At 37.2% G+C, this 23,895-nt stretch overlaps 1 protein-coding gene across 1 annotated transcript; it reads right to left on the bottom strand.

Annotated features, from left to right (window-relative positions):
• Positions 1–536: 536 nt before the first annotated feature.
• LOC108681508 (alpha-soluble NSF attachment protein) lies at positions 537–12,293 on the bottom strand. Its single transcript, XM_018170546.2, has 6 exons — positions 12,105–12,293; positions 6,653–6,852; positions 3,737–3,843; positions 3,338–3,496; positions 2,746–2,919; positions 537–2,539 (listed from the first exon to the last, which is right to left on the bottom strand). The coding sequence occupies exons 1-6, from the start codon at positions 12,194–12,196 to the stop codon at positions 2,393–2,395; spliced, it is 879 nt and encodes a 292-aa protein (XP_018026035.1). The 5' UTR covers positions 12,197–12,293; the 3' UTR covers positions 537–2,392.
• Positions 12,294–23,895: the final 11,602 nt, after the last annotated feature.

Below are 23,895 nucleotides of genomic sequence, written 5' to 3'. Positions count from 1 at the left end.
TTTTGTAAGGTGGCGGATGTCACGTAATAAATTCGCTCTGGAGTTACCGTACCAAGTTATTTGCCCAACGATGTGGTTTTCATTCCAACCAAGCTCCAGCTCACAGGTATTCACGCGAACGAATTTTTTCAATTCACAATCGAATGTATTGAACATGCGACACTAGTAGCCTAGTATGTGCCTTTCTGCATCCGACTTGATACATATTTATTGGTGGTAGATCAAATTGCATCAACTAAGCCACAGTACATTACGTTTCACTCGTCAATAACTTATTTCGATTAAGCATTTATACTTAAGTTGTCGTTAAGCACGGAAAGACCTGGGGCCGTGCAATCAAAACTCGCAAAAGTACACGTAGCTGCTTACGTGCAGTTAGAGGGCAATTTCACTCTGCTTGGTGAGTTTAGCTTGGAAAGTCGGCAGTAATTTGCTGCCGGAGATACGAACTCTTGAATTATTTTTGATAGTACCGCCCCTGAATCAGATTCATTCAGTGATGACGTAAGCGCTGTAACTGTAATAACACATTTCAAGTTCGGAGATAAGGATTTATTCAGTAAACATGGAAACTTCCTATTTACAGAACGAGCTAAGCGAACGTTCGCAGCTTATTTTACTGATTGCAGCTGTACGTACAATTTCCATCCGATTGTGCATGATTTAAAGCTTTAGAATCAATCTTCATACTTGAAAGAAAAAATTTATGACCAAGTTCAAAATTTCCGATGAAATGCAAGTGCTAATTATGGTGAATAATCAGAGATTTCACAAGACATTATCATTGAAGCTGCCATATCCTGCGAGACTCTGTGTGTCGCGAGCGTAAATTGAAGACTAGACATTACATCTAAATTTCATGGCATACAAGCGTTCAGCCTCTACTGACTATGCGGCTACTTTTAACGGTGAGAACAAGTGGAGACTAGCTAGAGACGTCAAAGTGAGAGGAGAGCTCGACAGCAAATACTTGAACGGTTATTTACAAAAACTTAATATCAAACAATCTTCTTTGACTAAAATAAGGACGTCAAAATAATTCAGTCTTGAAACGATGCATCGCTGAACTGGATGTAAAATGGAATCAGATTCAGAGATAGCCTGGTTACCACAAGAAAAGTAATTTAGAAGTTGTAAAATGATCGGGAATAAGGATGATAACTCGGGTGACTCATTCCATGGCGCATCATCAAGATCAAAATAACAAACGACGAACTTACAAATTCTTGCTTAAGTGCTTAAGGTAAACTCATATTTTGAATAAAAACTCGATTACAATAAAAGTTAACACACAAACATATCAACAAACCACACTTAACGGTTTAAAAAATCTAATATGCCTTAACATAATACACTAACGGTGAGGTAACATAGATTGCTAAAAAATTTCATTACTTCTGCCTAATCCAGAAATAGGAATGATGTAGAACGATGTCGGTACGACAACAGTAACGTAAATTTTTTGCAATCCTAGAAACTAAGAATTTTGCCTGCATGGCTTGAGAGAAATAAGGTTAGCACAATGAATAAAATAATATTCATCACCTGATAAATATTGAAATATATAGTAAAAAATACAATTGTTTTGACTAAGTAAACGCTAACATCGCACCCCAAAGAATCAACAGAAGTCGATTTGCCACCTTAACCACACCACAGCCACCTCAACCTTAACCACAGCGAGATCCATGGTTGTTTCTATAGTCAACAAAACATTTTTTGCAAAATTTATCAATCTTTGCAGCGCGAGTTTCTGTTTTTAGTTGCAATGACTTCAATATTCTCATAAGACGGCTTAACTATTGGCCAATAGTTTAACACACTAATGTTTTTCAGCTGAAAACCTTCAAAACTTGAATAGAAAAAAGATCAAGCCGAAGGAACGAAATCATTCCATTAAATACTTGAAGAGGCATGCGGAACAGTGACATGCAGAAAATGTTCGCTATGTTAGAGAAGTGAAATTTTTTCGGTACTCTCATAATGACGTTATCATACAATTGTGCCAAAAATTTCCTGGGAAACTCCAGCTTATTCATAAATTTGCCTTTAAGTTCTATTTTGAAAATTATGAAACCATGGATGGTTATCAGAAAAAATCCTCAATGTGAAAAATAACCTTGGTTACCTATTGCTAGTTACTGCAGCATAATGACCTAGAATCAAATAGGACCAATAGTACAGCTCAGCTTATAACAATAATCTGATAGAGATCTGCATTAATAACGACTAAATGCGATGATATAAGATGTATATAATCACCAAGAACTCACTCAAGTTATCAAGACATTAACGCATTACTCTTGGTGTTGATTATGCGATGCCTGTACTTGATACTCTGCGGTGCTATCCGTAGCCGGGACTCTGCTGAGCAGACTGCCAGCCTAAGCTCTTAACAGAGATCATCGGCCGAGATCGTTTTCTTGACTCGCAGCAGCAGTTTGGTGTACCACTGATCCAGGCGACTGATGGAATCGTACTCGGAAACTGCCTCAGTGAAGCCATCAATGTTGCTTTCTTGAAGATGTCCCAGCAAAGTCTGCAAGTCAATCAGAGCGTAAATAATTACCCAAATGCTATCATAGCATTCTGATTGTAAATTCAATTAATGCAGGTATATCGTCCCATGTTATATAAATTTACAATGACGAACAACCAATCTGGACTGAACTTGTAGTTCAATCATCGAAACTTTTAGGCCTATATCTATCTAGACAGTTCAGCCACTGAACCAGCAACCCTTACCTTGATGAGCTTGCACTCCCTTGAGTCCTGGAAGGCTGGATACTTCTCTTCATAACGACGGAGAGCAGATTCGGCGTCGGTGACGTCATAGCATAAATAACAAATGGAGGCACGGAAGAAATATTCCTTAGCACTGTACTTCAGCAGCGAGCTTCCAAGTGCATTATCACCAACCTGTACCAAAAAGTGATAGAGAATACATTTCGAAACAAAAAAAAAAAACACTTCAACTCTGAACAAAGTTGTGTAATACTGTTCATGATGGGTTCAGAACAACTAAGAAGCATCCATTACATGAAGCATAAGTTCAGTAAACATAGTTAATGGTTTACCCACTGGCTTAGCAACTTGAATGAGAGGTACTCCCTAATAATCTTAAATACTTCATAATTAACGTCAAAATACAAAATTTCTGCAAAAATTGAAGAAAAATGTTCAAAGAGTTGTGATACCTATCAATAATAATTTTGAAAAATTGTGAGATTTTTTAGCATCACCATTTTATAAAATGTAGGTCAACCGAAAATTTGTTCAACCAACACTGACTTACTAATATAGGTACCGGTACCCAATTCTCATAACAGACAATCACCTGCTCATAGATATTGATGGCTTTCTTATAATTTTCCATCTCAGCAGCAAACATGGCTACTTTGAGCTGGCATTTGTTGGCAGATGAGTTGTTCTCTTCACCCCTAAAGAAATCGGAGGCCTGCTCATAGTGCTGAATGGCTTTCTCTATGTCAGCAATCTGATGCAAAACAATATGGTGAATATTCTCAGATGTTTCATTATATTAGCAGCCAAGTACAAAAATTGGATTAAGGTAATAAAATTTAATCTATATTAACACAAGTTTTGAGTCTAGAATTAAATTAGTCATTGCTTTTAAAATAAGTCAGAACTGCAGGTATTTGTTTTCCAAGAAAAACAGTATCATAGAATAAGAGAAAAATATTTATGGTTCGTTTAGAAATGTTGGAATTTATACCTCAGTCTCATAAATTTCTGCAATTGTTTGATGATGCTTGGCAGCCATGGTGAACTTGCCCATGTCTGTGTAGATCTCAATTGCCTTCAGAAGACTACTGACAGCCTCTGTTGAAATACAAGCATTGTGATCCTATTACTAAATGCACTAAAAAATACAATTCAAATGTTTGTGCCATATACACATTAATTGATTAGAAGTATTACTGTACCTGTAGAGATTTAACTCTACTGAATTAAATAAATTGCTCTAAGTTTTCTGAATTTTGATCTCAATCTTATCCCTAACAAAATTCAAGGTATGCTTCAGCTTCCGCCCCAGAGTCGCTATACTCGCGTTAAGAGTTATTCTGGGTCAGTTGGCCAACTGATCGCAATCAGCGACTAGTCAGAACCTCCTTGCCAACTTTATAGTCGCCTGAGAGTAGGGCAAGAGCTGGCAGAATCCCCTCAGTACCCTCACCAGGCTCTGGTAGCTGTCTGATTCGGGGACCGGAATATAGACCAAAAAGCGGACATAGAGAAGCTGATTTACGTTCGGTCCGAGTCCTAGGCGGTTCCTAATTCAGGCTCGCCACCAGCTAAAAATTTTGATAGGGATATTTATCCAAAGAGTTATTTATAGCCTCGCCATCACCAATTTCCCCGAGATTTTTTATTACAATTGTTAAGATTTTAAACTGACACAGACAAAATTTTAGTGCAGAATAACTTAATAAGAAAAAATAGAGAAATAAGGAGAATCAAATTGGGGCTCAGAAATTATTAGAAAATAGACATGTCATTGAACTTCATAAGGGGATTAAAAATAAGTCTCGCCACATTATTGAAAGTATTTTTGTAGTAGAATACGATTAAAGTTACACATAAATACCAAATATTCATTCTTTATTAAAAACTTCTTGAAATGAAAAATTTGTTATTCACTTTTATATCAGCAAAGTCAATTACCTACTTCACAACTAATTACACAAAAATACTAGAACTATACCCTAAACATGCTAATGCAATACATGAGCCATTTTTCAATTATGTTTGACACTGAAATGAAAAATTCAACCTCAACAAAATTGGTAGCGGCAGTGGAAAATACCACACTATAAATTGGCTCCGCAAAATATTTTGAGTTTTGACCAAAATGGTGAGCAACTGTTGAATCGTCAGTTTATTTGCACAATGCACAGAATGTCAAATAGATATTCTTATCAAACAGTATAGATACTGATTGAAATAGGTACATTGTACATAGCAAGCAAGCACCAAAGGAATATTTTTTTACCAAGTTCAGCTCCAAAATTTGGAATTTTTCAGGTCATTGCTATATTTTTAAATAGCTGAATGATCACTAAAAGGCAATCAATGAGAACCTGAAAATTTTATAAATTGTAACATTGAAAGATTTTGCAGGAAATTGAGCATTTATTTTGTAAGGTTAGGTTAGGAATAAAACTGGGAGAATAGTCAGTGCTTATTACCATCCATTTCATATTGATTACAGAAATAAAAAGGTAGAATTTCTAAGTGCTAGCATTTGCATCAATAGTGACTGACAGAACATTTATCTGTGCTGTGCATGCTTATTAAGTCTGCCCAATTGGGAAAAACTTCATTAACATTTCTTCATTAGGGCTTCAACTGCACAGTATAAATATAAGGAAAACAACATCCATTTGTGTTTTCATGAAATGAATTTTGATGTATACAGATGCGGAGTGAAATTTTTAGGCATTAATCACAGCAAGTCCCTCATATGCCTGGACGAGGTTAATGTTTGGTGTCTACAACAAAATCTAAATTCACTTGTAGGAAAAAAGGAGAATGTACCATATTATTATTACCACACTTCTTTAACTTTACTTCTTGTCTGTCTGTTACAAATCTTATAATCAATATTTAACACACTTCTACCTGTCCAATCGATCTGAAATTTTGCACACTTGCATGAAGTTGGAGATAATGCATGAATCAATTGACAGAATACATTAATATACATTTAAAAATTATCCAGTGTTGCTAATGTTAAAGATGTACAATAAATTTCTCGTTTTATTTTCAAATATTGAAAAAATTAATTTTTCAATTTTTTTAATAGGTAAATAAAATTTTTTTATTATTTATTCTGTCAATTGATTCATGTATTGCCTCCAACTTCATGCAAGTGTGCAAAATTTCAGATCTATTGGACAGGTAAAAGTGTGTCAAATATCAGTTATAAGATTTGTAGCTGACAAAATTATTTNAAGGGAAGGATTTACAATAATATCTCTTTAAATGTAATTTAACGCACTTGTCCCATGAAGGTGACACGGGATTTACCATAATAAATATAATTATCATAATAATATTTTATGTTTAAAAATTACTTTTTAAAGACAGCACTTCAAAAGAATCCAGTGTCTCCAATCTTACAGATGTACAATGAATTTCTCATTTAATTTTTGAATTAAAAAAATTAGTTTTTCATTTTTTAATACATACATTTTTTTAATATATAATTTTTTCAAAATTAATTATTCTATTAATTGATACATGCATTGCCTCCGACTTCACACAAGTGTGCAAAATTTCAGATCAATTAGACAAGTAAAAGTGTGTCAGATATAAGTTATAAGATTTGTAGCTGACAAAATTATTTTTTCAATTTTATTTATATTGAAAAAAATTAATTTTTAAAATCATTTATTTTGACATTTTATTCATGCATTGTCCCTAACTTTACGCAAGTGTGCAAAATTTCAGATCGATAGGATAAGTAGAAGTGTATTAAATTTTGATTACAAGATTTGTAGCAGACAGACAAACAAACAGACAAGAAGTGAAGTTAAAGAGAAGTTGTAAAAAATAATGATAATAATAAACCTGAATGTAAAAATAAATAAATAAAATAAACCAGAAATATGAAATAAGAGTGACTCACGGTGGGGATCTGATTTCTTGTAACAATTTCCAGCTTCAACAAAGTTGGTTGCGGCATCAAGCTTGCTATCATTCTTCTGGTAGTGAGTGGCAGCCTCAGTGAATGCTCCTCCAGCCTTCCCCCACTGCTTGGCCATCTTGAACTTATTAGCAGCTTGCAAATAAAGCTCAATTGCCTCATCAACTTTGCTGCCCCCTCCTCTGCAAGAACAAATATTAAAAGCCACTGTACACATATATCAATAAATCTTCAATTTTTATCATTGAATAAATTATTTGCAGGGCATCAGGACAGTGAAATTTAAGAGAACTTAGAGAAGTAATATGTAAACAAGTAATATGTAAGCAAGTATTATATATTACAAGTTATATATAGTAATATATGAACATATTCAATCTGGGTTATTAGGCAGAACTTTCCTAAAATCACAGGGGAAAAAAAATTGAATGGTAGATTTTCAAAAATTCAGAACGCCGTTTTTATGCTGATGAATGCCATTGAATGGTGATGAAGGCCATTTTTTGTATTTTTGCCAAAAATAAAGAAAGTGCCATATAAACTGGTGAAATTAGAAATATTCATAGTAGTCTTGGCAGGCATGGAATACATCTACTTGGCAAGCTGCAACTGGATTTTTTGAGCCATGGTTTTATGGGTTTGCCAGCAGCAATTCCATTTCTTTGAGCCCTGATTCCATTTCTCCGAGCCATGAATTCCATATTTCGGCCATGAAAAGCCATTTACAACCCGCAAACTTATTTTCAAAGTCCCCTGCACGTGTTACCGTAAAATGGGGTTACTTTGACCGGTGGGGTAACTTTGACCACTTTTTGTTTTTTTAACAAAAACCCCCAAAAATCAAAAACGATTCAACATAGAAAAATTTTGTCAATGGCCATCAAAGGCCTAATACTGAGGCTACGTAACACAATAGAAAGATTTGAAAAGTTTGCATATCTAATAGGTTAATCTTTTTTTGAAATTACATCAAAACTATGAGAGGCAGGAGCCAGCAATTTATGGTGAGTAAAGCTAGAGTATAGACCTATATTTTGTATGTTTCAATTTAAGTTTAACTTATCTAGTAAAATAATGGCATGGTTTTGAAAAAAAAGTGGTCAAAGTTACCCCATTTTACGGTATGAATTCAAGTCTCATGACTGGAGATTTCAAAATTAATTGTACTATCACACAAGCATGATATAAGCTTTTTATCCTTTCAATGAACCAAGTTTATTTAGGTTCTATTGGCCGTAATGGGTTGAACAATGCAACATGATTATTGCCAACGATCGATTGTCCATCGGTTGGTTATTTCCAACGATCAGTTGGGTTGCGGGTTGACATTCGGCTCTTGATAATGCTGATTAATTGTGTACAAATATTGCGGTAGATACATCGTCCAAGAGTTTCAAAGAAAAGATTTTTATTTAAAGGATAATAAAATAAATCAATTTACAATTGTTTAATCCCTCTTATGGATATAAATAAACATCATTCGATTTATTTCAAAAGTGTTGCATAAATGAGCATTAGAATATTTCCTATGAATAAACCAAGTCAAAGTAGCAAAATAATTTGTTTGAATTTTAGATTTATACAAAAATAGTTCAAACCTCTATCAGAAACAACATAATTAATCATTCTCTTGCACTAAATATATGAAAGATAGTTGATTAGTCAGACTCGGTTACTGTCAACACTCAACAATGATCCTGCTAGATTATGCACCAGGAGGCGGGAATGAACTATGAAGCTATTTCAGTCGCACACTTGCTCTCGTGATGTGTAGTTCCGCTCGCCTGAATTGCAGCGTAGTTTTAATTACTTGATGAAGTTTAGTCCATTGCGGTCAACTTAAGAGACAAATCTCTAGCTAACTAATACTTTTTATAAGTTTAATTTTAATTGTTGAGTGAAAGGGGCAGGCATGCAAGTTCCAAGTGATTACTTTATAGAAACTGAGCAAGTTAGCGTACTTTTTATATGGTAAACGCGGTATATTCCGACATGGGTAATTCCAATGTCTCTAGTTTTTCCTTTATATTAAGCTTTGTTTTAGTTCCATGCGTTCGTTGATGGTTGAAATAGTGACGTCATTCATTTGCGCGTCGAACTACTGCCAAAACACTAGGTCTGGGCCATCTAGCGGGAAAATGTTGAGATCCGAAGAGAGACGGTGCATACCACTCAATGAGATCATCGAAAAATGTGTCAAAGTTGACAGTTGACCTTGCTCTATCAAATAGTGATAAACTGTGTAGAAAGAATATTATGGTTTGAGACTTTTAAATACGTCTGTGAATATATTAGGAATCCTTTAAGTATACTTTTTGCTGATTTCAAGTGGTAAATAAATTAATAGATGATTAAGTTGAGAAATGGATTTAGACACATAAAAACTAATTCCGACACAACTTGAATTGGACACACACAGCTCGTTCCAAGCTGTGTGCAAAAATTAAAATTTTCTTAATTAAAAGCTTAATAACTGTTAATTAAAAGCCTAATTAAGTAGTGCTCAATATTCAATAGTGTTCTAATTCAAAGCCGTGTTGTATTCCTATACAGCTCACACAGCAATCGGAATTCAAACACGTGGATGTCAGAATTACGTATTAGTACAATTTGAAGCGCGTTTGGAATGTCTCACCACGTGCCGAATATAGTCACACACAGTGTTGGAATATAGGGATTTGGTAGGTTTGCATTCTAAAGGCTTTTAAATAAATATGGCAACATTTTGTGTTGTTTCATTGTTGCTGGTACGTCATGCGGTGTTTTGAGAGTCACGTAAAGCAAACAGAACTCAAGTAACGCATACGTTTTTTTTATAGTTTTTCATTTCTCGATGCGTCCTCAATGTATCGGAATATACCGCGTTTACCCTAAGCCTTTAAAAAGTTCATCTTTTGCCTCAAATAACGATGTTGGGTCAAAAAATTGTCTTGGTGGATCGAAATAATATATGAACCTTCAAAATTAGAATTCCATCCTGGACGGTCATCGGTGACTGTGAGTGATGAGTGTCTACTGGTGTCAGTAGCGACCTTGTAACTTCTACCAAGCACAACGTGTACTCTTCTTTCAGTAGATTCCTATTGCTTATCCGTGAGTGATGCGCACAATTTACAATATTGGGATTTTTTCTGTGTTGCCTGACGTAACGTTCATGCCGAGGCCAATTTCTGGCGAGTGAGTGACAACCTGCAAACCTGTTTCTAGTTGCCACTTGCCTGGAATGTTTTTTTTTTTTTTTCAAGGCGGAACGCTTTTTTCAAGTGAACCTCTAATCTTAGATTTCCACTCTGCCTTAATGTGTCGGAATATGGTGTGTTTACGCTATGCCAATATTTTGGAACTGATTCAGTCACCAGGCAGGGTAAATTGATAAGTAAACAATAATTTCTAAAATTCCACCCTGATTAGAGAATAATTTGAAAATTTAATTTATTTTTCTCCACAAAATTATGCACCAATGGCAAGAAAGGTTCCAAAATCCAGATGTTATAACTAATAAGCAAAATCTATATTAACAATTCTAAAAGTGCCAAAACCAGATGAACAGAAAGTGAGAATGAAATTAGATTTAAAAGCCACTTTTAAGTTGTGAACTAGCCTCAAATAGGTATACCCATGTTTTAACCCTTTCATGATGGCAATGTGTTCTACAACTACAACTTTTTATTCATATTTTTCTACAGAATCATCATGAACTTGGACCGAATATTGCATCTCCGTAAAAAATAATTATATATATGTTAATGGTAAAAATTATATATTTGGGACTAGAAAATCCCGGTAGTAATATGGTTCCAACGTAGGTGACACAATTTGCGACATCACTGATTTTGATAAAAAAAATATTTTCGTAATATTTTTTGTTAGTAGTTGAATAACATCACAAACTTCCTTTGGCAAACGCGTGTAATAGCTTATACAATAACATACCCCCCAAAAAACTTTATTAATATTCCTTTAGATTGTACATATGTAGGCGCAGGAGTGTTTCTAATAAGTCCCTGTAGTTAGCTATGCCTTGAATTTAGAGCTACATGCAAGTTATAGAGTAAATCGTTGGGTGGGACGTCTCAGTCCTGTCAGTCAATTACTTTTGTGTTGACATGGCGCAGGAGTGTTACTCAGGGTGGAATTCTAGAAATGGAGGTTCACTTATAAAAAAGCTTTCCACTCAAGGTGGAATGCTTTCCCTAGATAGTAGATACAGTGCTCTGCAGTCTGTCAGGTGAGTGACTATATCACTATAAATCAAATAAATGAAAAGGAGGATCAAAAGTGGACAAACTGTTTCTATTGTATAGTACCTCAGATTTGCTATAAAATTGTTTGAATGTCTCTTTTTTGATAGATATTTTCTATTTTTCTTTTATTTAATGGATTTTTTGAAAAATTTCCAGGTTTTTTGTTTGTAATGATCAAGTTTAAGTTAAGTACCTATTAAGTTAACCAGCACTGTAGTACATATACTATATTGGGGGCGGGGCTTATGGGCACAACCAATCACAGCTTGAAAGCATCCTCATCAACCAATCACAGCTAGAAAGCAGATAACATTACAATTCCATCAACCAATCACAGCTGGAAAGCTGGAAGGGGCTAAAATCACAGTCCCATCAAGGCATCAACCAATCACAGCTGAAAAGTGATAGGATATGTATAATCATGGTGCCAATCCATAGGTTATTCAAAAGAACCTGTTCTTATGTCATTTTGAACCGATCAACACTTCTTTATGGACCTATTGTAAAACACACCTTCACCGGCAAAAGCTTTCACACTTCTGAAGAAGGTGAGCTGACAGCTACACTTGACCAGTAAAGTATCCTGGATACCAGCATCATCATGAATAAGAAATTTGTTTAAATCTTGGATAAATGAGGAAATTAAAAGTGAACTGATTCAAAAAATCTCTGCCTTCTCTGGTTTGTCACTATGCCTAAAACATAGTGGCAAAGCAGAGAGTTTTTTTAGACACTTCCTCAAGTTCATTTTTGAGTCCTATAAGTAGACCATTGAAGTATCGTTGATACCAGAATTATCATACATAAGAAATCTGTTAAAATCTTGAGTAAATGAGGAAATTAAAAATGAACTGATTCCAAACAATCACTGGTTTGCCACTATGGCCTAAAACATTGAGTGGGACGTCACAGTCCCGTCAGTCACGAAAGGGTTAAGCTAGACTGGTTGTAGGCTTGTAGCTTTGTCTAAATTCTAATATTAAATTTAGTAAAGTGACAGGTGACACATTAAAAAGCCATTGTGAAACTAGGCTATCACGTTTGCAAACAATTTATAAAAAAATGGTACCTGATATTCCAACCACTAAAAAAAGCTAGCCTAACTCGCGTGAAATGTGACCGAACAAAGATAGTGAAATGTGACCGAACAGGAACAGACCGAACTATTTTTTTAGACTAAAAAATCTCACCCGAGAAGGGAGCTGAAAAACCCTTTCGAAGAACTTAATTTTTTCTCTGCTTCAGCCATGAGCTGCATTCCTTTCTGTTCCGCATCAGCCATGGCGAAAGAAATACGATTTACTTAAACACAAGATAGCTGTACGCCCAAATACACTGCGCAACGCCAACAACCTATTGCAGTACTTTCAGCGTGAAGAAATAGATGTCGTAAGTATCGCAGCTGAGGAAAATTTAAAGCGTTGCATAGCTTCTTAAGAAGATCAAGCACTACAATAACACAACTGAGCATCATTTAAACCTTTGTGAGTAAATGTTTAAAGTGTTTATTATTACCTTCTACTGATCGATTTTCCATCTTTAGAAAGTAATTCCATTTTATTCCCATGTTTCAATGCATTCGTTGTATCGATTTGAAAACAGAAAGTTCATACACATGTAATCATCAAGAAAATTGTTTCTTATATCAGATTTTAAGGTGGATCTTTTCATCTTTATATCTCACCTGTCACAATATTTTATCTCTATCAACGAGCATGGAAATAAAAAATTATTCTTGGAAGTCGATTCGGTCTAAAGAGATAGTTTGCAGCATGACCGTGATGACGTTATAAACTCTTCGAAATAAATAATGATGGTGAGTGGCGATATTTCGCAACCACTCGGGCACTTCTGGTACAAATTTTCATAATATGTTTACCACTCATATCTTTTTCAAATCAAAATTTATCATGGTCCAATTAATACGATGCTATTAATTCACAATACGCTAATGCGGGCGATTCAAAATTTTTTGTCAGCTTGATTTTGATTAGCGCGCTAAACGCTAAGCGAATTGTGGATAATGAATTCCATTTTACTTAGGTCGAGATCAGTTTGATTTGACAGACATATGCGTGGAAATTTTGCTATGAAAATTCGTCTCAAAATATTCAGAATAATTTCTCGCCGAAGACCTTCAAGGCATTTCACGTAATGCAGCAAGCCTACATACCTGAGTTATACGATACCGCTATGCGGGTCAAAATTAGCAGTGAACAAGAAAGTCAAGTCGGACAAATTTACGGCCGGACTTGTGGCCAGTCCCCAAATTCAGTGATCAAGGAATAACTCCCAAACTAATGATCGCATCTCAATGAAACTTGGTACTGCCAACGGTGATGTTTAGATCGTCCAAATTTTATCGATTTTGCCTTCGATCGCGAGTTATTTTCCATTTCACCTTCATTCGTGGTTTAAACAGAACTAAGGGCTTAAATTTACAGTGATCAAGAAATGTCTTCTAAACTACTGAGTAGATTTGAACGAAACTTTGTATAATAATACCTAACCTACCAACGGTGGTTTAGCTCGTGACAATTTTTTCGATTATACCCAGAGCTGGGCAGCGCTACTCTGAAATGTGCGGCGCTACCGCTACAGCTACATGCTCTAAATGTAGCGGGCGCTACCGCTACCGCTAAACCCACTAGATTGTAGCGAGCGCTACCGTAAAAGCGCCACAGTAAAATGTAGCGCCGCTACATTAGCCGCTACAATGGCCAAAATAATCGGAAATCTCTAAATAAATATTTATTGTTCTGCTATTGGGATTTACTCAGAAACATTTAATGATAATAAAACATTTTCAAAACAAATCAATGCAACTTTATTGCAATTAACCTAATCGAACTAGTACGGGTTAGATACAATAAATAAAAGTTACAGTTATTTTTACGTTTTACCTTCCCTACCTGGATGTCTACTTTAATCTACCAATCTAAAAAATTATCCACATATACATATAAAAATCAGTCTTTTATTTGTATATATATGTGGATTATTTATGAGATTGGTAGATTAAAGTAGACATCCATGTAGGGAAGGTGAAAGATAAAAATAACTGTAAGCTAACTGAAACATGAAAAAATACCTGTAGGTGGTAACTGGTAACAACTTAACAAGTAACAACTAACATGTTAACACTATAGTAACAGGCTGAGGTTGACAATATTACACCGAAATCTTTCGTGCAGTTTTATTCTGTAATTTATATTATGTATTTATCATGCTGGTTTTTAAATAATATTTAATCCTATTAAGTAAAATCTAAAGGCTTTATCTATAAATGTAGCGGTAGCGCTGTAGCGGCAAAACCTCGTATCGCTACTTAAATCTGTAGCGGGCGCTACCGCTACCGCTATATTGCCTTAAATGTAGCGCCGCTACCGGTACTGAAAATGTAGCGGCCGCTAGTAGCGGCCGCTACATGTAGCGCGCTACTGCCCACCTCTGATTATACCTTCGTTTGCGAGTTATACGGCTATACGTATAAGGCTCGTGGTCCTTGCAAATTTAAATTAGGCCTCAGTAATGCCGGTCGTTTCTTTGTAAGCGACAAGTTAACTTTTTACAATATCTCATACATTTGCAAAACAGTTAGCATGAACCGGCGTTTTGGCTATGTGTGCGCCCTGCATGTGTGAGGCGAATGAGCCTGAATGAATAATAATATCACTCGTTTGCTTGAAGCGCAAATTCACTAAAAACTTAATAGCAAAGAAAACACCACAAAATTTCATAGTATCTTTAAAGAAAACGTTTCGGAGTCCAGCTCCATCGTCAGTTTTTTGGCCTTGATTTTTGTTTGCCCATTTTTAAGTTAGACTATTATAAATTTTTTTTAGCCTTTGAAAGACTTGCTTTGAGTATAAAGAATGTTTGTAATAGTATAGCATGTTTGTATAGTAATAGTGATAGTAATGGTATTGGTATTAGTATTCGCATTAATATTAGTATTAGCATTAGCATTATCATTAGCATTAAGCATTATACATTAGACATTAGGCATTAGGCATTAGGCATCAGGCATTAGGCATTAGCATCAGGCATTAGGCATTAGCATCAGGCATCAAGTATCAAGTATTAGGCATTAATCATTCATCAGTAGGCATTAAGCATTAAACATTAAGCATTGGGCACTGGGCACTGGACAGTGGACAGTGGACAGTGGGCACTGGACAGTGGACAGTGGACAGTGAGCACTGGACAGTGGACAGTGGGCACTGGACAGTGGACAGTGAGCAGTGGGCACTGGGCACTGGACAGTGGACACTGGGCACTGGGCACTGGACACTGGGCACTGGACACTGGGCACTGGACACTGGACAGTGGACAGTGAGCACTGGGCACTGGACAGTGGACAGTGGGCACTGGGCACTGGACACTGGACACTGGACACTGGACACTGGACACTGGACAGAGGACACTGGGCACTGGGCACTGGACACTGGACAGTGGACAGTGAGCAGTGGGCACTGGGCACTGGACAGTGGGCACTGGACACTGGGCACTGGACACTGGACACTGGACACTGGGCACTAGATAGTGGACAGGGGACACTGGGCACTGGGCACTGGGCAGTGGACAGTGGACACTGGGCACTGGGCACTGGACAGTGGACACTGGGCACTGGGCACTGGGCACTGGACAGTGGACACTGGGCACTGGACAGTGGACACTGGGCACTGGACAGTGGACACTGGGCACTGGGCATTGGGCACTGGACAGTGGACACTGGGCACTGGGCAGTGGACAGTGTGCACTGGGCATTGGGCACTGGACAGTGGACAGTGGGCACTGGGCATTGGGCACCGGGCACTGGGCACTGGACAGTGGACACTGGGCACTGGACAGTGGACACTGAGCACTGGACAGTGGGCACTGGGCACAGAACAGTGGACAGTGGGCACTGGACAGTGGTCACTGGGTACTGGGCACTGGACAGTGGGCACTGGGCAGTGGGCACTGGACAGTGGGCACTGGGGCAATGACATTGGCATTTGCATTGGACTCGGCATCGGTATCGGCATTAGCGTTGGTGTTGGCGTTGGCGTTGGCGTTGGCTTTAGCGTTGGCTATGTGTCGTTGTCGTTGGCGTTGGCTTTGGCGTTGGCTATGTGTCGTTGGCGTTGGCGTTTGCGTTGGCTTTGGCGTTGGCGTTGGCATTAGTATAGTATAGTATATTCGGCATTGAAGAATAGGCCTCGATAGGCCTGTCGCCGATTCCTGTATTTTTCTTGACTAGACTGGCTTTTAGATCAAATATTTTCAACGGACGGTAGGTTTAAAATCGTTTCAATATTTCACTTGTTCCGTAAGATAAGAGGCATTTCAAGACTGAACATATGCTCCTGCATGGCTTTGTCTAGTCTGTTTTTGAACGCGTTCATGCTCGGAGCGTCGACAATGTCATCAGGGAGGCTGTTCAACATGTCGGTGACTCGAAGCGAGAAGTGCTGTCGCATGGATGAGTTGCACCGCAGTTATTTTAGTTTATAGCTGTGGCCTCTGGTGTTGGTTCTTGTTTCTAAATCTAGTAATCCTTCTGGGACCTTGTACAAACCATGAGTATACTTGTATACTTCAATGAAGTAACCACGCACGCGACGATATCGGAGACAGGGAAGTTTCATAATTTTTAATCTCAATTCATAGGACTTGCCCTTTAAGCCAGGAACTATCCTTGTTGCACGTCTCTGAACACTATTTAACTAAATTTTTGTCTTTGTCAAGTCTCGGTGACCACATAACGTTTCCAAACTCTAGGTTCGGGCGCACGACAAAAACTCTAGGTAACAGCTTCATCATTTCTATATCTAGGTACTCGTAGGAGCGTCTGATCAGCCCTAGTAGTTCATGGATTTATTAACTTGTGTTTCAGTATGCCTATAAAATTTAAGCTCCAATTGTCGACACAAACTCCAAGATCTTTTTCTACGCAAGACTTCTCCATCATAACCCACTGAAGAGGATTTGAACAGTATTCCAGCTATTGAGGAGCGCCCAGTCGGTTCTAAATTAACAAGTTTTGAAATACAAGAAAAAGAGGTTCTCAAGCGCCTTATCNATGGACGGACAGAAAAAGGTTAGTAAGGTGCTGGATTTAGTCGGCAGCTCGGGCTTGAACTAAGACTAAGTTAGAACTAAAGAACTTTAGTCGGCACTCAGCTTAATGTGGCAAACGTTTTCAGTCAATATTACGCAAGTTACCAGGTACAGTAAAGCGTAATCATACATACAAGGCGTAGTCTTGTATCAAGTTGTATGATTACGTATGAAATTTGACGCTGATCTACGTCTGTCTCTTATACACATCTAGATGTGTATAAGAGACACCAGCAGGCGAGTCCAATTATTCAAGGTAGACAGGAGATTAGTGGTGCATGATCTGCCAGCAATAAAGCCATGCTCATAGTCTGATAGTAGATGGCTAACGGTCAAGTGGTCGATAAACTATATCCCTCACAACCGATTCTATCACCTTACACTCAACACTTAGGTGAGACTGCCAGGACGGTAGTTACCGGGGTTACTTCTGTCAACTTTTTTGAACAGAGGTGTCACTTGGGCTTTCTTCCAGTCGGCCGGCAAAGTCCCTTCGATTAAGGTTTTTATAAAGAATACTGTTGAAGGGCCGGCCAGGACGGTTGATAATTCGTTGAGTAATCTAGGGTGGAAACGTCTGATCCAGATGACTTGTTGGGATTCAAGGAGACCAGGTGCTTGAGAACCTCCTCATCATGCATCTCAAAACTAGTTACCTTCGAGCCCACTGGTCGCTCCTTAATAGCTGGAATACTGTTCAATTCCTCATCTGTGAAGACGCTGTTAAAGAACTGATTTAGAACATTGGCCTTGTAATACCGTCCCTTGTCTTACACTTCGTACTAGCATACAAAAAGAAGGCTTTCGGTTTTTTTTTTTAGTTTTTGGCAACATCTTTTTCAAAGTTTTTGACTGCGGTGCTACAAGCTTTTTTAAGCTTGATTTCGAGCTCTTGCGTACAGGTTATACTCAGCATCGCTACGAGTCCGTAAGTAACGCTTGTAGGCTTCTTCCTTTGCCTTTAGCTTTACTTTAACCGTATTGTTCATCCAATGTGTTTTTCTGACTCCACCGAGCTTAATCTTAGGTACACTCATATCAACTGCAGACATAACCATATTCTTGATGAATGACCACGGCGTTTAAATCCATAACTTCATAGTATTCAGAGGTAGTATTCAGAGAGTATGATGCCGGTATAGATGGAAGCTTCACGAGCAGCCACTGGCATTTTATAGGTGCATGGCCAGTTGGCCACGAAGGAAGAGCGCTTCATGATGCCCAATTTCTTTCCTTCAACTTCCATTTTAAGCTCTGGGAAATCACGCAAAACCTCAGCCATCCCGTTACTACGTTTGCAATGTAATAACGGTTACAGCGTTTATTATGCCACAGGCCTGAGGCCGTTCCTTAGCATCGCAGAATATTCACAGCTTGTGGCGGTCTCGAACACGCAACTAACTGTTCCAATTCTGCGGGACTCAGCCGCAGGCCTCCTCACCGATTCCGATCAGAAACTGGCGCAAAGAGCTGGGACCGAACCCACACCTCTCGATCTGCTCCAATCGTGGCACTCTGAACTGTAACCACTGGGCCACTCTGTCCGTACGTTTGCCACATCAGACGTAGATGATGACGTCAGAACTTGAGTATTGGGCCAGTGTCTGAGAGGTGTAGGTCTTGCCGTTGCCGAAAACCCCGAAGATGGCTGTGGCGCCGCCGAGCACTTAGGGGAATATGGAATCCAGCACGAGCTGGCCCGTCAGCAGGGGGAGGTTGACCTGCATATCTTCTCGCTCAATGGGCGCGACTGACGCACTGGCGTCACATTTGTACAATCTGCACAGTCAGTGTTTTCATTCGGCGATATTAGATCATGCCAACGTACAGAATACATTGGCATCAAATTGGCAATTGAAATCAAATTATAAAATTAAATACACAGTTTTTATGTCCGTCGCACTACGGCGAGGAATTTTTTTCTTATTTTACCTTTTCCAGTTTTCAATTAAAACAGTAAAACGGGCGAATTCAGCCGCTTCGGCACCCTTTTTCCTTTCAATCAGCAATCAATAATTATAAGTAAAGTACACAGTTCTTAATACTCATTGCGCAATGGCGGAGACATTTTTTTATCTTTTAACCTGCTCCCGTTTTCAATAGGTTAGATTAGGTTCCAACCGTTTTACTGTTTTAATTAGCATAGCGCTGAAGAATAGACCTATTGTGGCTTTTCGCCGATTCCTGTACTTTTCGTCACTTGTACACACGAGATCTAAAAACAGGCCCTTCAACCGGATCTTTTCCAACCAGTCGATGGTTCGAAATAGCTACTAGACTTCCACCGGGTTCGATTTGATGCTAGGCATTTCAAGCCTGAACGAATATTTTTCCATAGCTTTATCTAGTCCGTTCTTGAACGCATTTGTACTCGGAGCTTAAACAATGTAATCGGGGAGGCTGTTCCACTTTTCGGTGATTCGAAGCATGAATAAAATATATTTTTAAAAGTTACTTCTTAAAGGCAACACGTGTGAAGAATCCAGTGTTTCCAATGTTACAGTCTTACGGATGTACAAAGAATTTCTAGTTTTATTTTCGAATATTAAAAAGAGTAAAATTTCAATTTTTTAATATATGAATTTTTTTTCAAAATTATTTATTCTGTCAGTTGATTCATGCATTGCCTTCAACTTCACACAAGTGTACAAAATTTCAGATCAATTGTACAGGTAAAAGTGTGTCAAATCAAGTATAATCTTTGTCGCTGATAAAATTATTTTTCGATTTTTTTAATATATAAAAACTTTATTTATAAAATTATTTATTTTGTCATTTGATTCTGCATTTTCTCCAACTTCACGCAAGTGTGCCAAATTTCAGGTCGATAGGATAACTAGAAGTGTGTTAAATTTCGATTATAAGATTTGTAGCAGACAGCCAGACAGATAGACAAACAAGAAATGAAGTTAAAGAGGATCTTGTAAAAACTGGCACTGAACGCGATTGTTGTCCATTTGCAGATGTGAATCAATCAACATAAGCTTAATTGACGTATTTTCTGGCGAAAATTGAATTTTTCTAGTGTTTTTACGTCGACTTAATCACATCTTTTCAACTAAAAAAATTGAAATTTGAGGCAAACCTGTTGTTATTAATCCAGAAAATGATCGCCAGTTTCTGACACAAAAATATACCGTTATGTGTTTCGTATAGCTACCGCAAATCGGTTAAATTTTCCACGGCCAGGAGCCAATTATTTTGAAAGCTCTCACCAAAACACAACATCTGTCATCAATTAGTTCTGACTGAACATGTTCGTAACATTTATAAAATAAATGAAGTTTGCTGACGCCTTAACAACGTTTAAACAGTTTGCCGTGTATATTTGTCAATGTCACGATGAAAAAAATTCAGTATCGATTCATCGAGTACATATATAGATTATTTGTTAATAAGATGAACTTTGAAGAATACAAAAACTGTTTGTTTTGCAATGATGCATCAACGAACTTTGATGGCCTAGGATCCGCACTTGCCATTGTACATCAACGCACGTTCATGTATCATTTCTAATAATTATATTATCGAAGGGGACGATAGAGCTACTATTGAGTACCGCACCGGGTCTTCTGTGATGGAAAGATGCAGCCTCAATCATGTTTGGTTGTGACAGTTGGCTCGGCCCGGGCGGCAGCCGCTTGCTTTACATCTAGCCCGGGCGGCAGCCACTTTTTAAATCCTCTTGCTCGAGTTTCTGCCTCAGTCCAAAGCTGGGTTGGCATTGATTAAATCAAACCGATTAAATCATATGATTAAATCATTTGATTTTTTTAATTGGACGGTTATAAATAGCTGCGGTGGATAGATTAGCAGCATACCATTGGGGTGAAACTTTTATAGCGATAGCTTACCCGTGGTACTCTCTCACCTTCTTTAAACCGTGACGTCATATCTGAGTAAACGATGTTATGAGTTCGTATCCACTTGAAACCGAATTGTTTAGCGTTTTCTTTCATTTTAATGCTTAGTTAATTTGAAAAGTTGAAACGAATCCGTCATTTCCTAATCTAAAGTAGAATTGACTTTGCAAACGAATTTAAAAACAACCCATACTTGATCTAACTATGCCAATTTGGAATTTTGGCAGAATTTGTCACAAATTTTCATAAAAGTAGAATTGACTTTGCATATAAATTTAAAAACAACCCAAACATTATATAACTATGACAATTTGGAATTTTGGAATTTATGCAGAGTTTGTCACAAGTTTTCATAAAGCATCGAACGAGTATAAATGCATTGACCAAACCTTCATTACTGCATTTTTGCTAGGGACGCACTCCAACAAAAAGGAAAACAAAGCCATCTTCGTCCCTGCATTATTCAGCCAAGTGATCATATAGGTCCGTCCATTAGCCACAGTGAGAACAAGTTTTCTTAATAATCTTTATTGCCAAGCATGAACATAAGAACTCGTGACAAACTGTTACTGAGATGGTCACTTGAATCAAGACTATTACTGAGACTCCTGAAATAAATAAACAAACAAGAATAAATATCTAGCAAAGAATCGACATGGACATAAATATTGATCTTAATAAGAAGCACGAAATTTGAGCATTAAAATTGACACAAATATTTACACAAATTGCACGCATGACAAACGATAGTAATCCTAGCATCCACTGTTCCTATTTACACGAGACGTACCTTACACATCGACGGCAACCACAAGACTAAACTAGGTTCCGCTATTCGGTTAAGGTCACGTCAAACTCTCTCTAAAACAAAATGAAAAATATACATCCTATCCAATCCCTTACAGTATGTGCTAAACTAATTTTTAAAATGTGTTCTAAATATGTAAAGAAAAGAGCACTTTTTGACCTCATGTGATGGTGCCCTCATTTTGATGGTGACTTCGAATCTTAATTCCGCACCAAAGGGTGGGCAACTAGGACGTCTTCCACTGCATTTAGATTGGGTCTCATAAACAAAATTAGCGGAGCCTCACATACACGACATTCATACGACATTCACCAGATGCAAACGATCAGTCACATGCAGGCTATATCAGGCTATATACAGGTCATTTTTTCGTAACAAGAAAACGATCACTTATTCGCCACATGCGACCGATCACTTGCTCGCCACATGCGACCGATCACTTATTCGCCACATACACACGATTAATTATTCGCCATCACATACGATTAATTATTCGCCACGGGCAAGCGATCACTTATTCGCCACGTGTGAGCGATCACCTATTCGCCACAAGCACACGATTAATTATTCGCCATACACATACGATCAATTATTTGCCACGTACGAGTGATCACTTATTCGCCACGTGTACATGATTAGTTATTCGCCATATATATACGATCGACTATTCGCCTCCTGCAAACGATCAATTATTCGTCAACTATTCGCCCCCCCAATCAACTATTCGTCACATACAAACGTACACGTTTAACGATCGTTTATCCGACTCCCAGGAACGACCGTAAAAAAAAATGCACGGGAAAAACTGGTAGCCCAGTCTGCTTTTCTTACAAGTTTAACTTTGATTGTTTTTATTTCTGATGGGGTGATTTTTTTTACACTGATTTCATTTAGGGTCACGATAACTTCAATTAATGCATTGCAAGGACATTATTTTGAATTGAACTCTCATTTTACATTTAATTAAATGTCTATAGCACCTCACTTCCCACCACAATATCGATGAATTTTTTCATAATTTTTAACGACGTAAATATTTTAAGCTTTCCGTTTCCATGTTATGCGATTTATAAGCGTGGAAGTGCACATTCAGTGGGTATCAAAATTTGTTAGAAACCTAGAAAATAACTAAATATTTTTAATCATAAAATGTTGGACAATAATTTACTATCGACGTGTCAAGTGTTCATGGAATAAAATCACGCAGGAAAACATCGAATAAAATATCCACCTGCAAACGATGTTAGCGTGAAGTATTTACGGGAAAATTATAGCAGAAGTATTTCCGTTCTTTTGATTTTGCCGCTGCTATATAATCATATATATATAATCAATATAATATATATAATACATTGAGGGGTTCAAATTAACGAATTTAGTAAGGCAACTTTGATACTGGTGACATTTTACTTGCTATTTTTGGTTTAGAATAATAAACTGATAAAATATGAGCCATTAAAATATAGGTACGTACGTTTAAAAATTAATTTTAAAATACGATACTTCTAAAAAAAATCCAGTGTCTCCAATGTAAAACATGTTCAATGAATTTCAAATTTTAATTTCGAATATTGAAAAATTAATTTTAAATTATTTTAGTACAAAAAAGAAATTAAATTTTCAAAATTATTTATTCTGTCAATTGATTCATGCATTGCCTCCGACATTACGCAAGTCTGCATAATTTCAGATAGATTGGACAGCTAGAAGTGTGTTAAATATTGATCATAAGATTTGTAGCAGACAAAATTAATTTTTCGGTTTTTTAAATGTTGAAAAAATATACATATTTTTAAAATTATTTATCTTGTCATTTGATTCATGCATTGTCTCCAACTTTACGCAGGTGTGCAAAATTTCATATTGATAGGATAAGTAGAAGTGTGTTAAATTTCGATTATAAGATTTGTAGCAGACAGACAGACAAACATGAAATGAAGTTAAAGAGAAATGTTGTAATATAAAATGTCGCGCGAATGAGTTGCAAACGCAGTTTTTTAGTTTATAGCCATGGCCCTTGGTGATTGTTCTCCACTGAATCGACACTTCTCCTGGATTTGTTGGTTATCCTTTCAAATCTAGCAATCCTTCTGGGAAGGATATTATTTCATGTTCGTTTTATTTTATGTTCAACGAATCTTGGGAGCGACCGGCTGACCCACCGAGAAGTGTTCGAGAAGGCCATAAAGACATCCATTCTATTAT

The sequence above is a fragment of the Hyalella azteca genome, unplaced genomic scaffold (assembly GCF_000764305.2).
Source record: "Hyalella azteca isolate HAZT.00-mixed unplaced genomic scaffold, Hazt_2.0.2 contig264, whole genome shotgun sequence".
Taxonomy (NCBI): domain Eukaryota; kingdom Metazoa; phylum Arthropoda; class Malacostraca; order Amphipoda; family Hyalellidae; genus Hyalella; species Hyalella azteca.
The sequence above is the reverse complement of the archived record's forward strand: the minus strand, read 5'-3'. Positions and strand labels throughout refer to the sequence as shown.

What these genes read in the sequence shown, in the direction of transcription:
- LOC108681508 (XM_018170546.2), bottom strand. Translation starts at nt 12,196, where the DNA reads ATGGCTGATGCGGAACAGAAAGGAATGCAGCTCATGGCTGAAGCAGAG. An exon ending in CAAGAAATCAGATCCCCACC is followed by an intron (nt 3,844 to 6,652) that starts GTGAGTCACTCT and finishes GTATTTCAACAG; the next exon opens with AGGCTGTCAGTAGTCTTCTG. An exon ending in GGGAGTGCAAGCTCATCAAG is followed by an intron (nt 2,540 to 2,745) that starts GTAAGGGTTGCT and finishes ATTGACTTGCAG; the next exon opens with ACTTTGCTGGGACATCTTCA.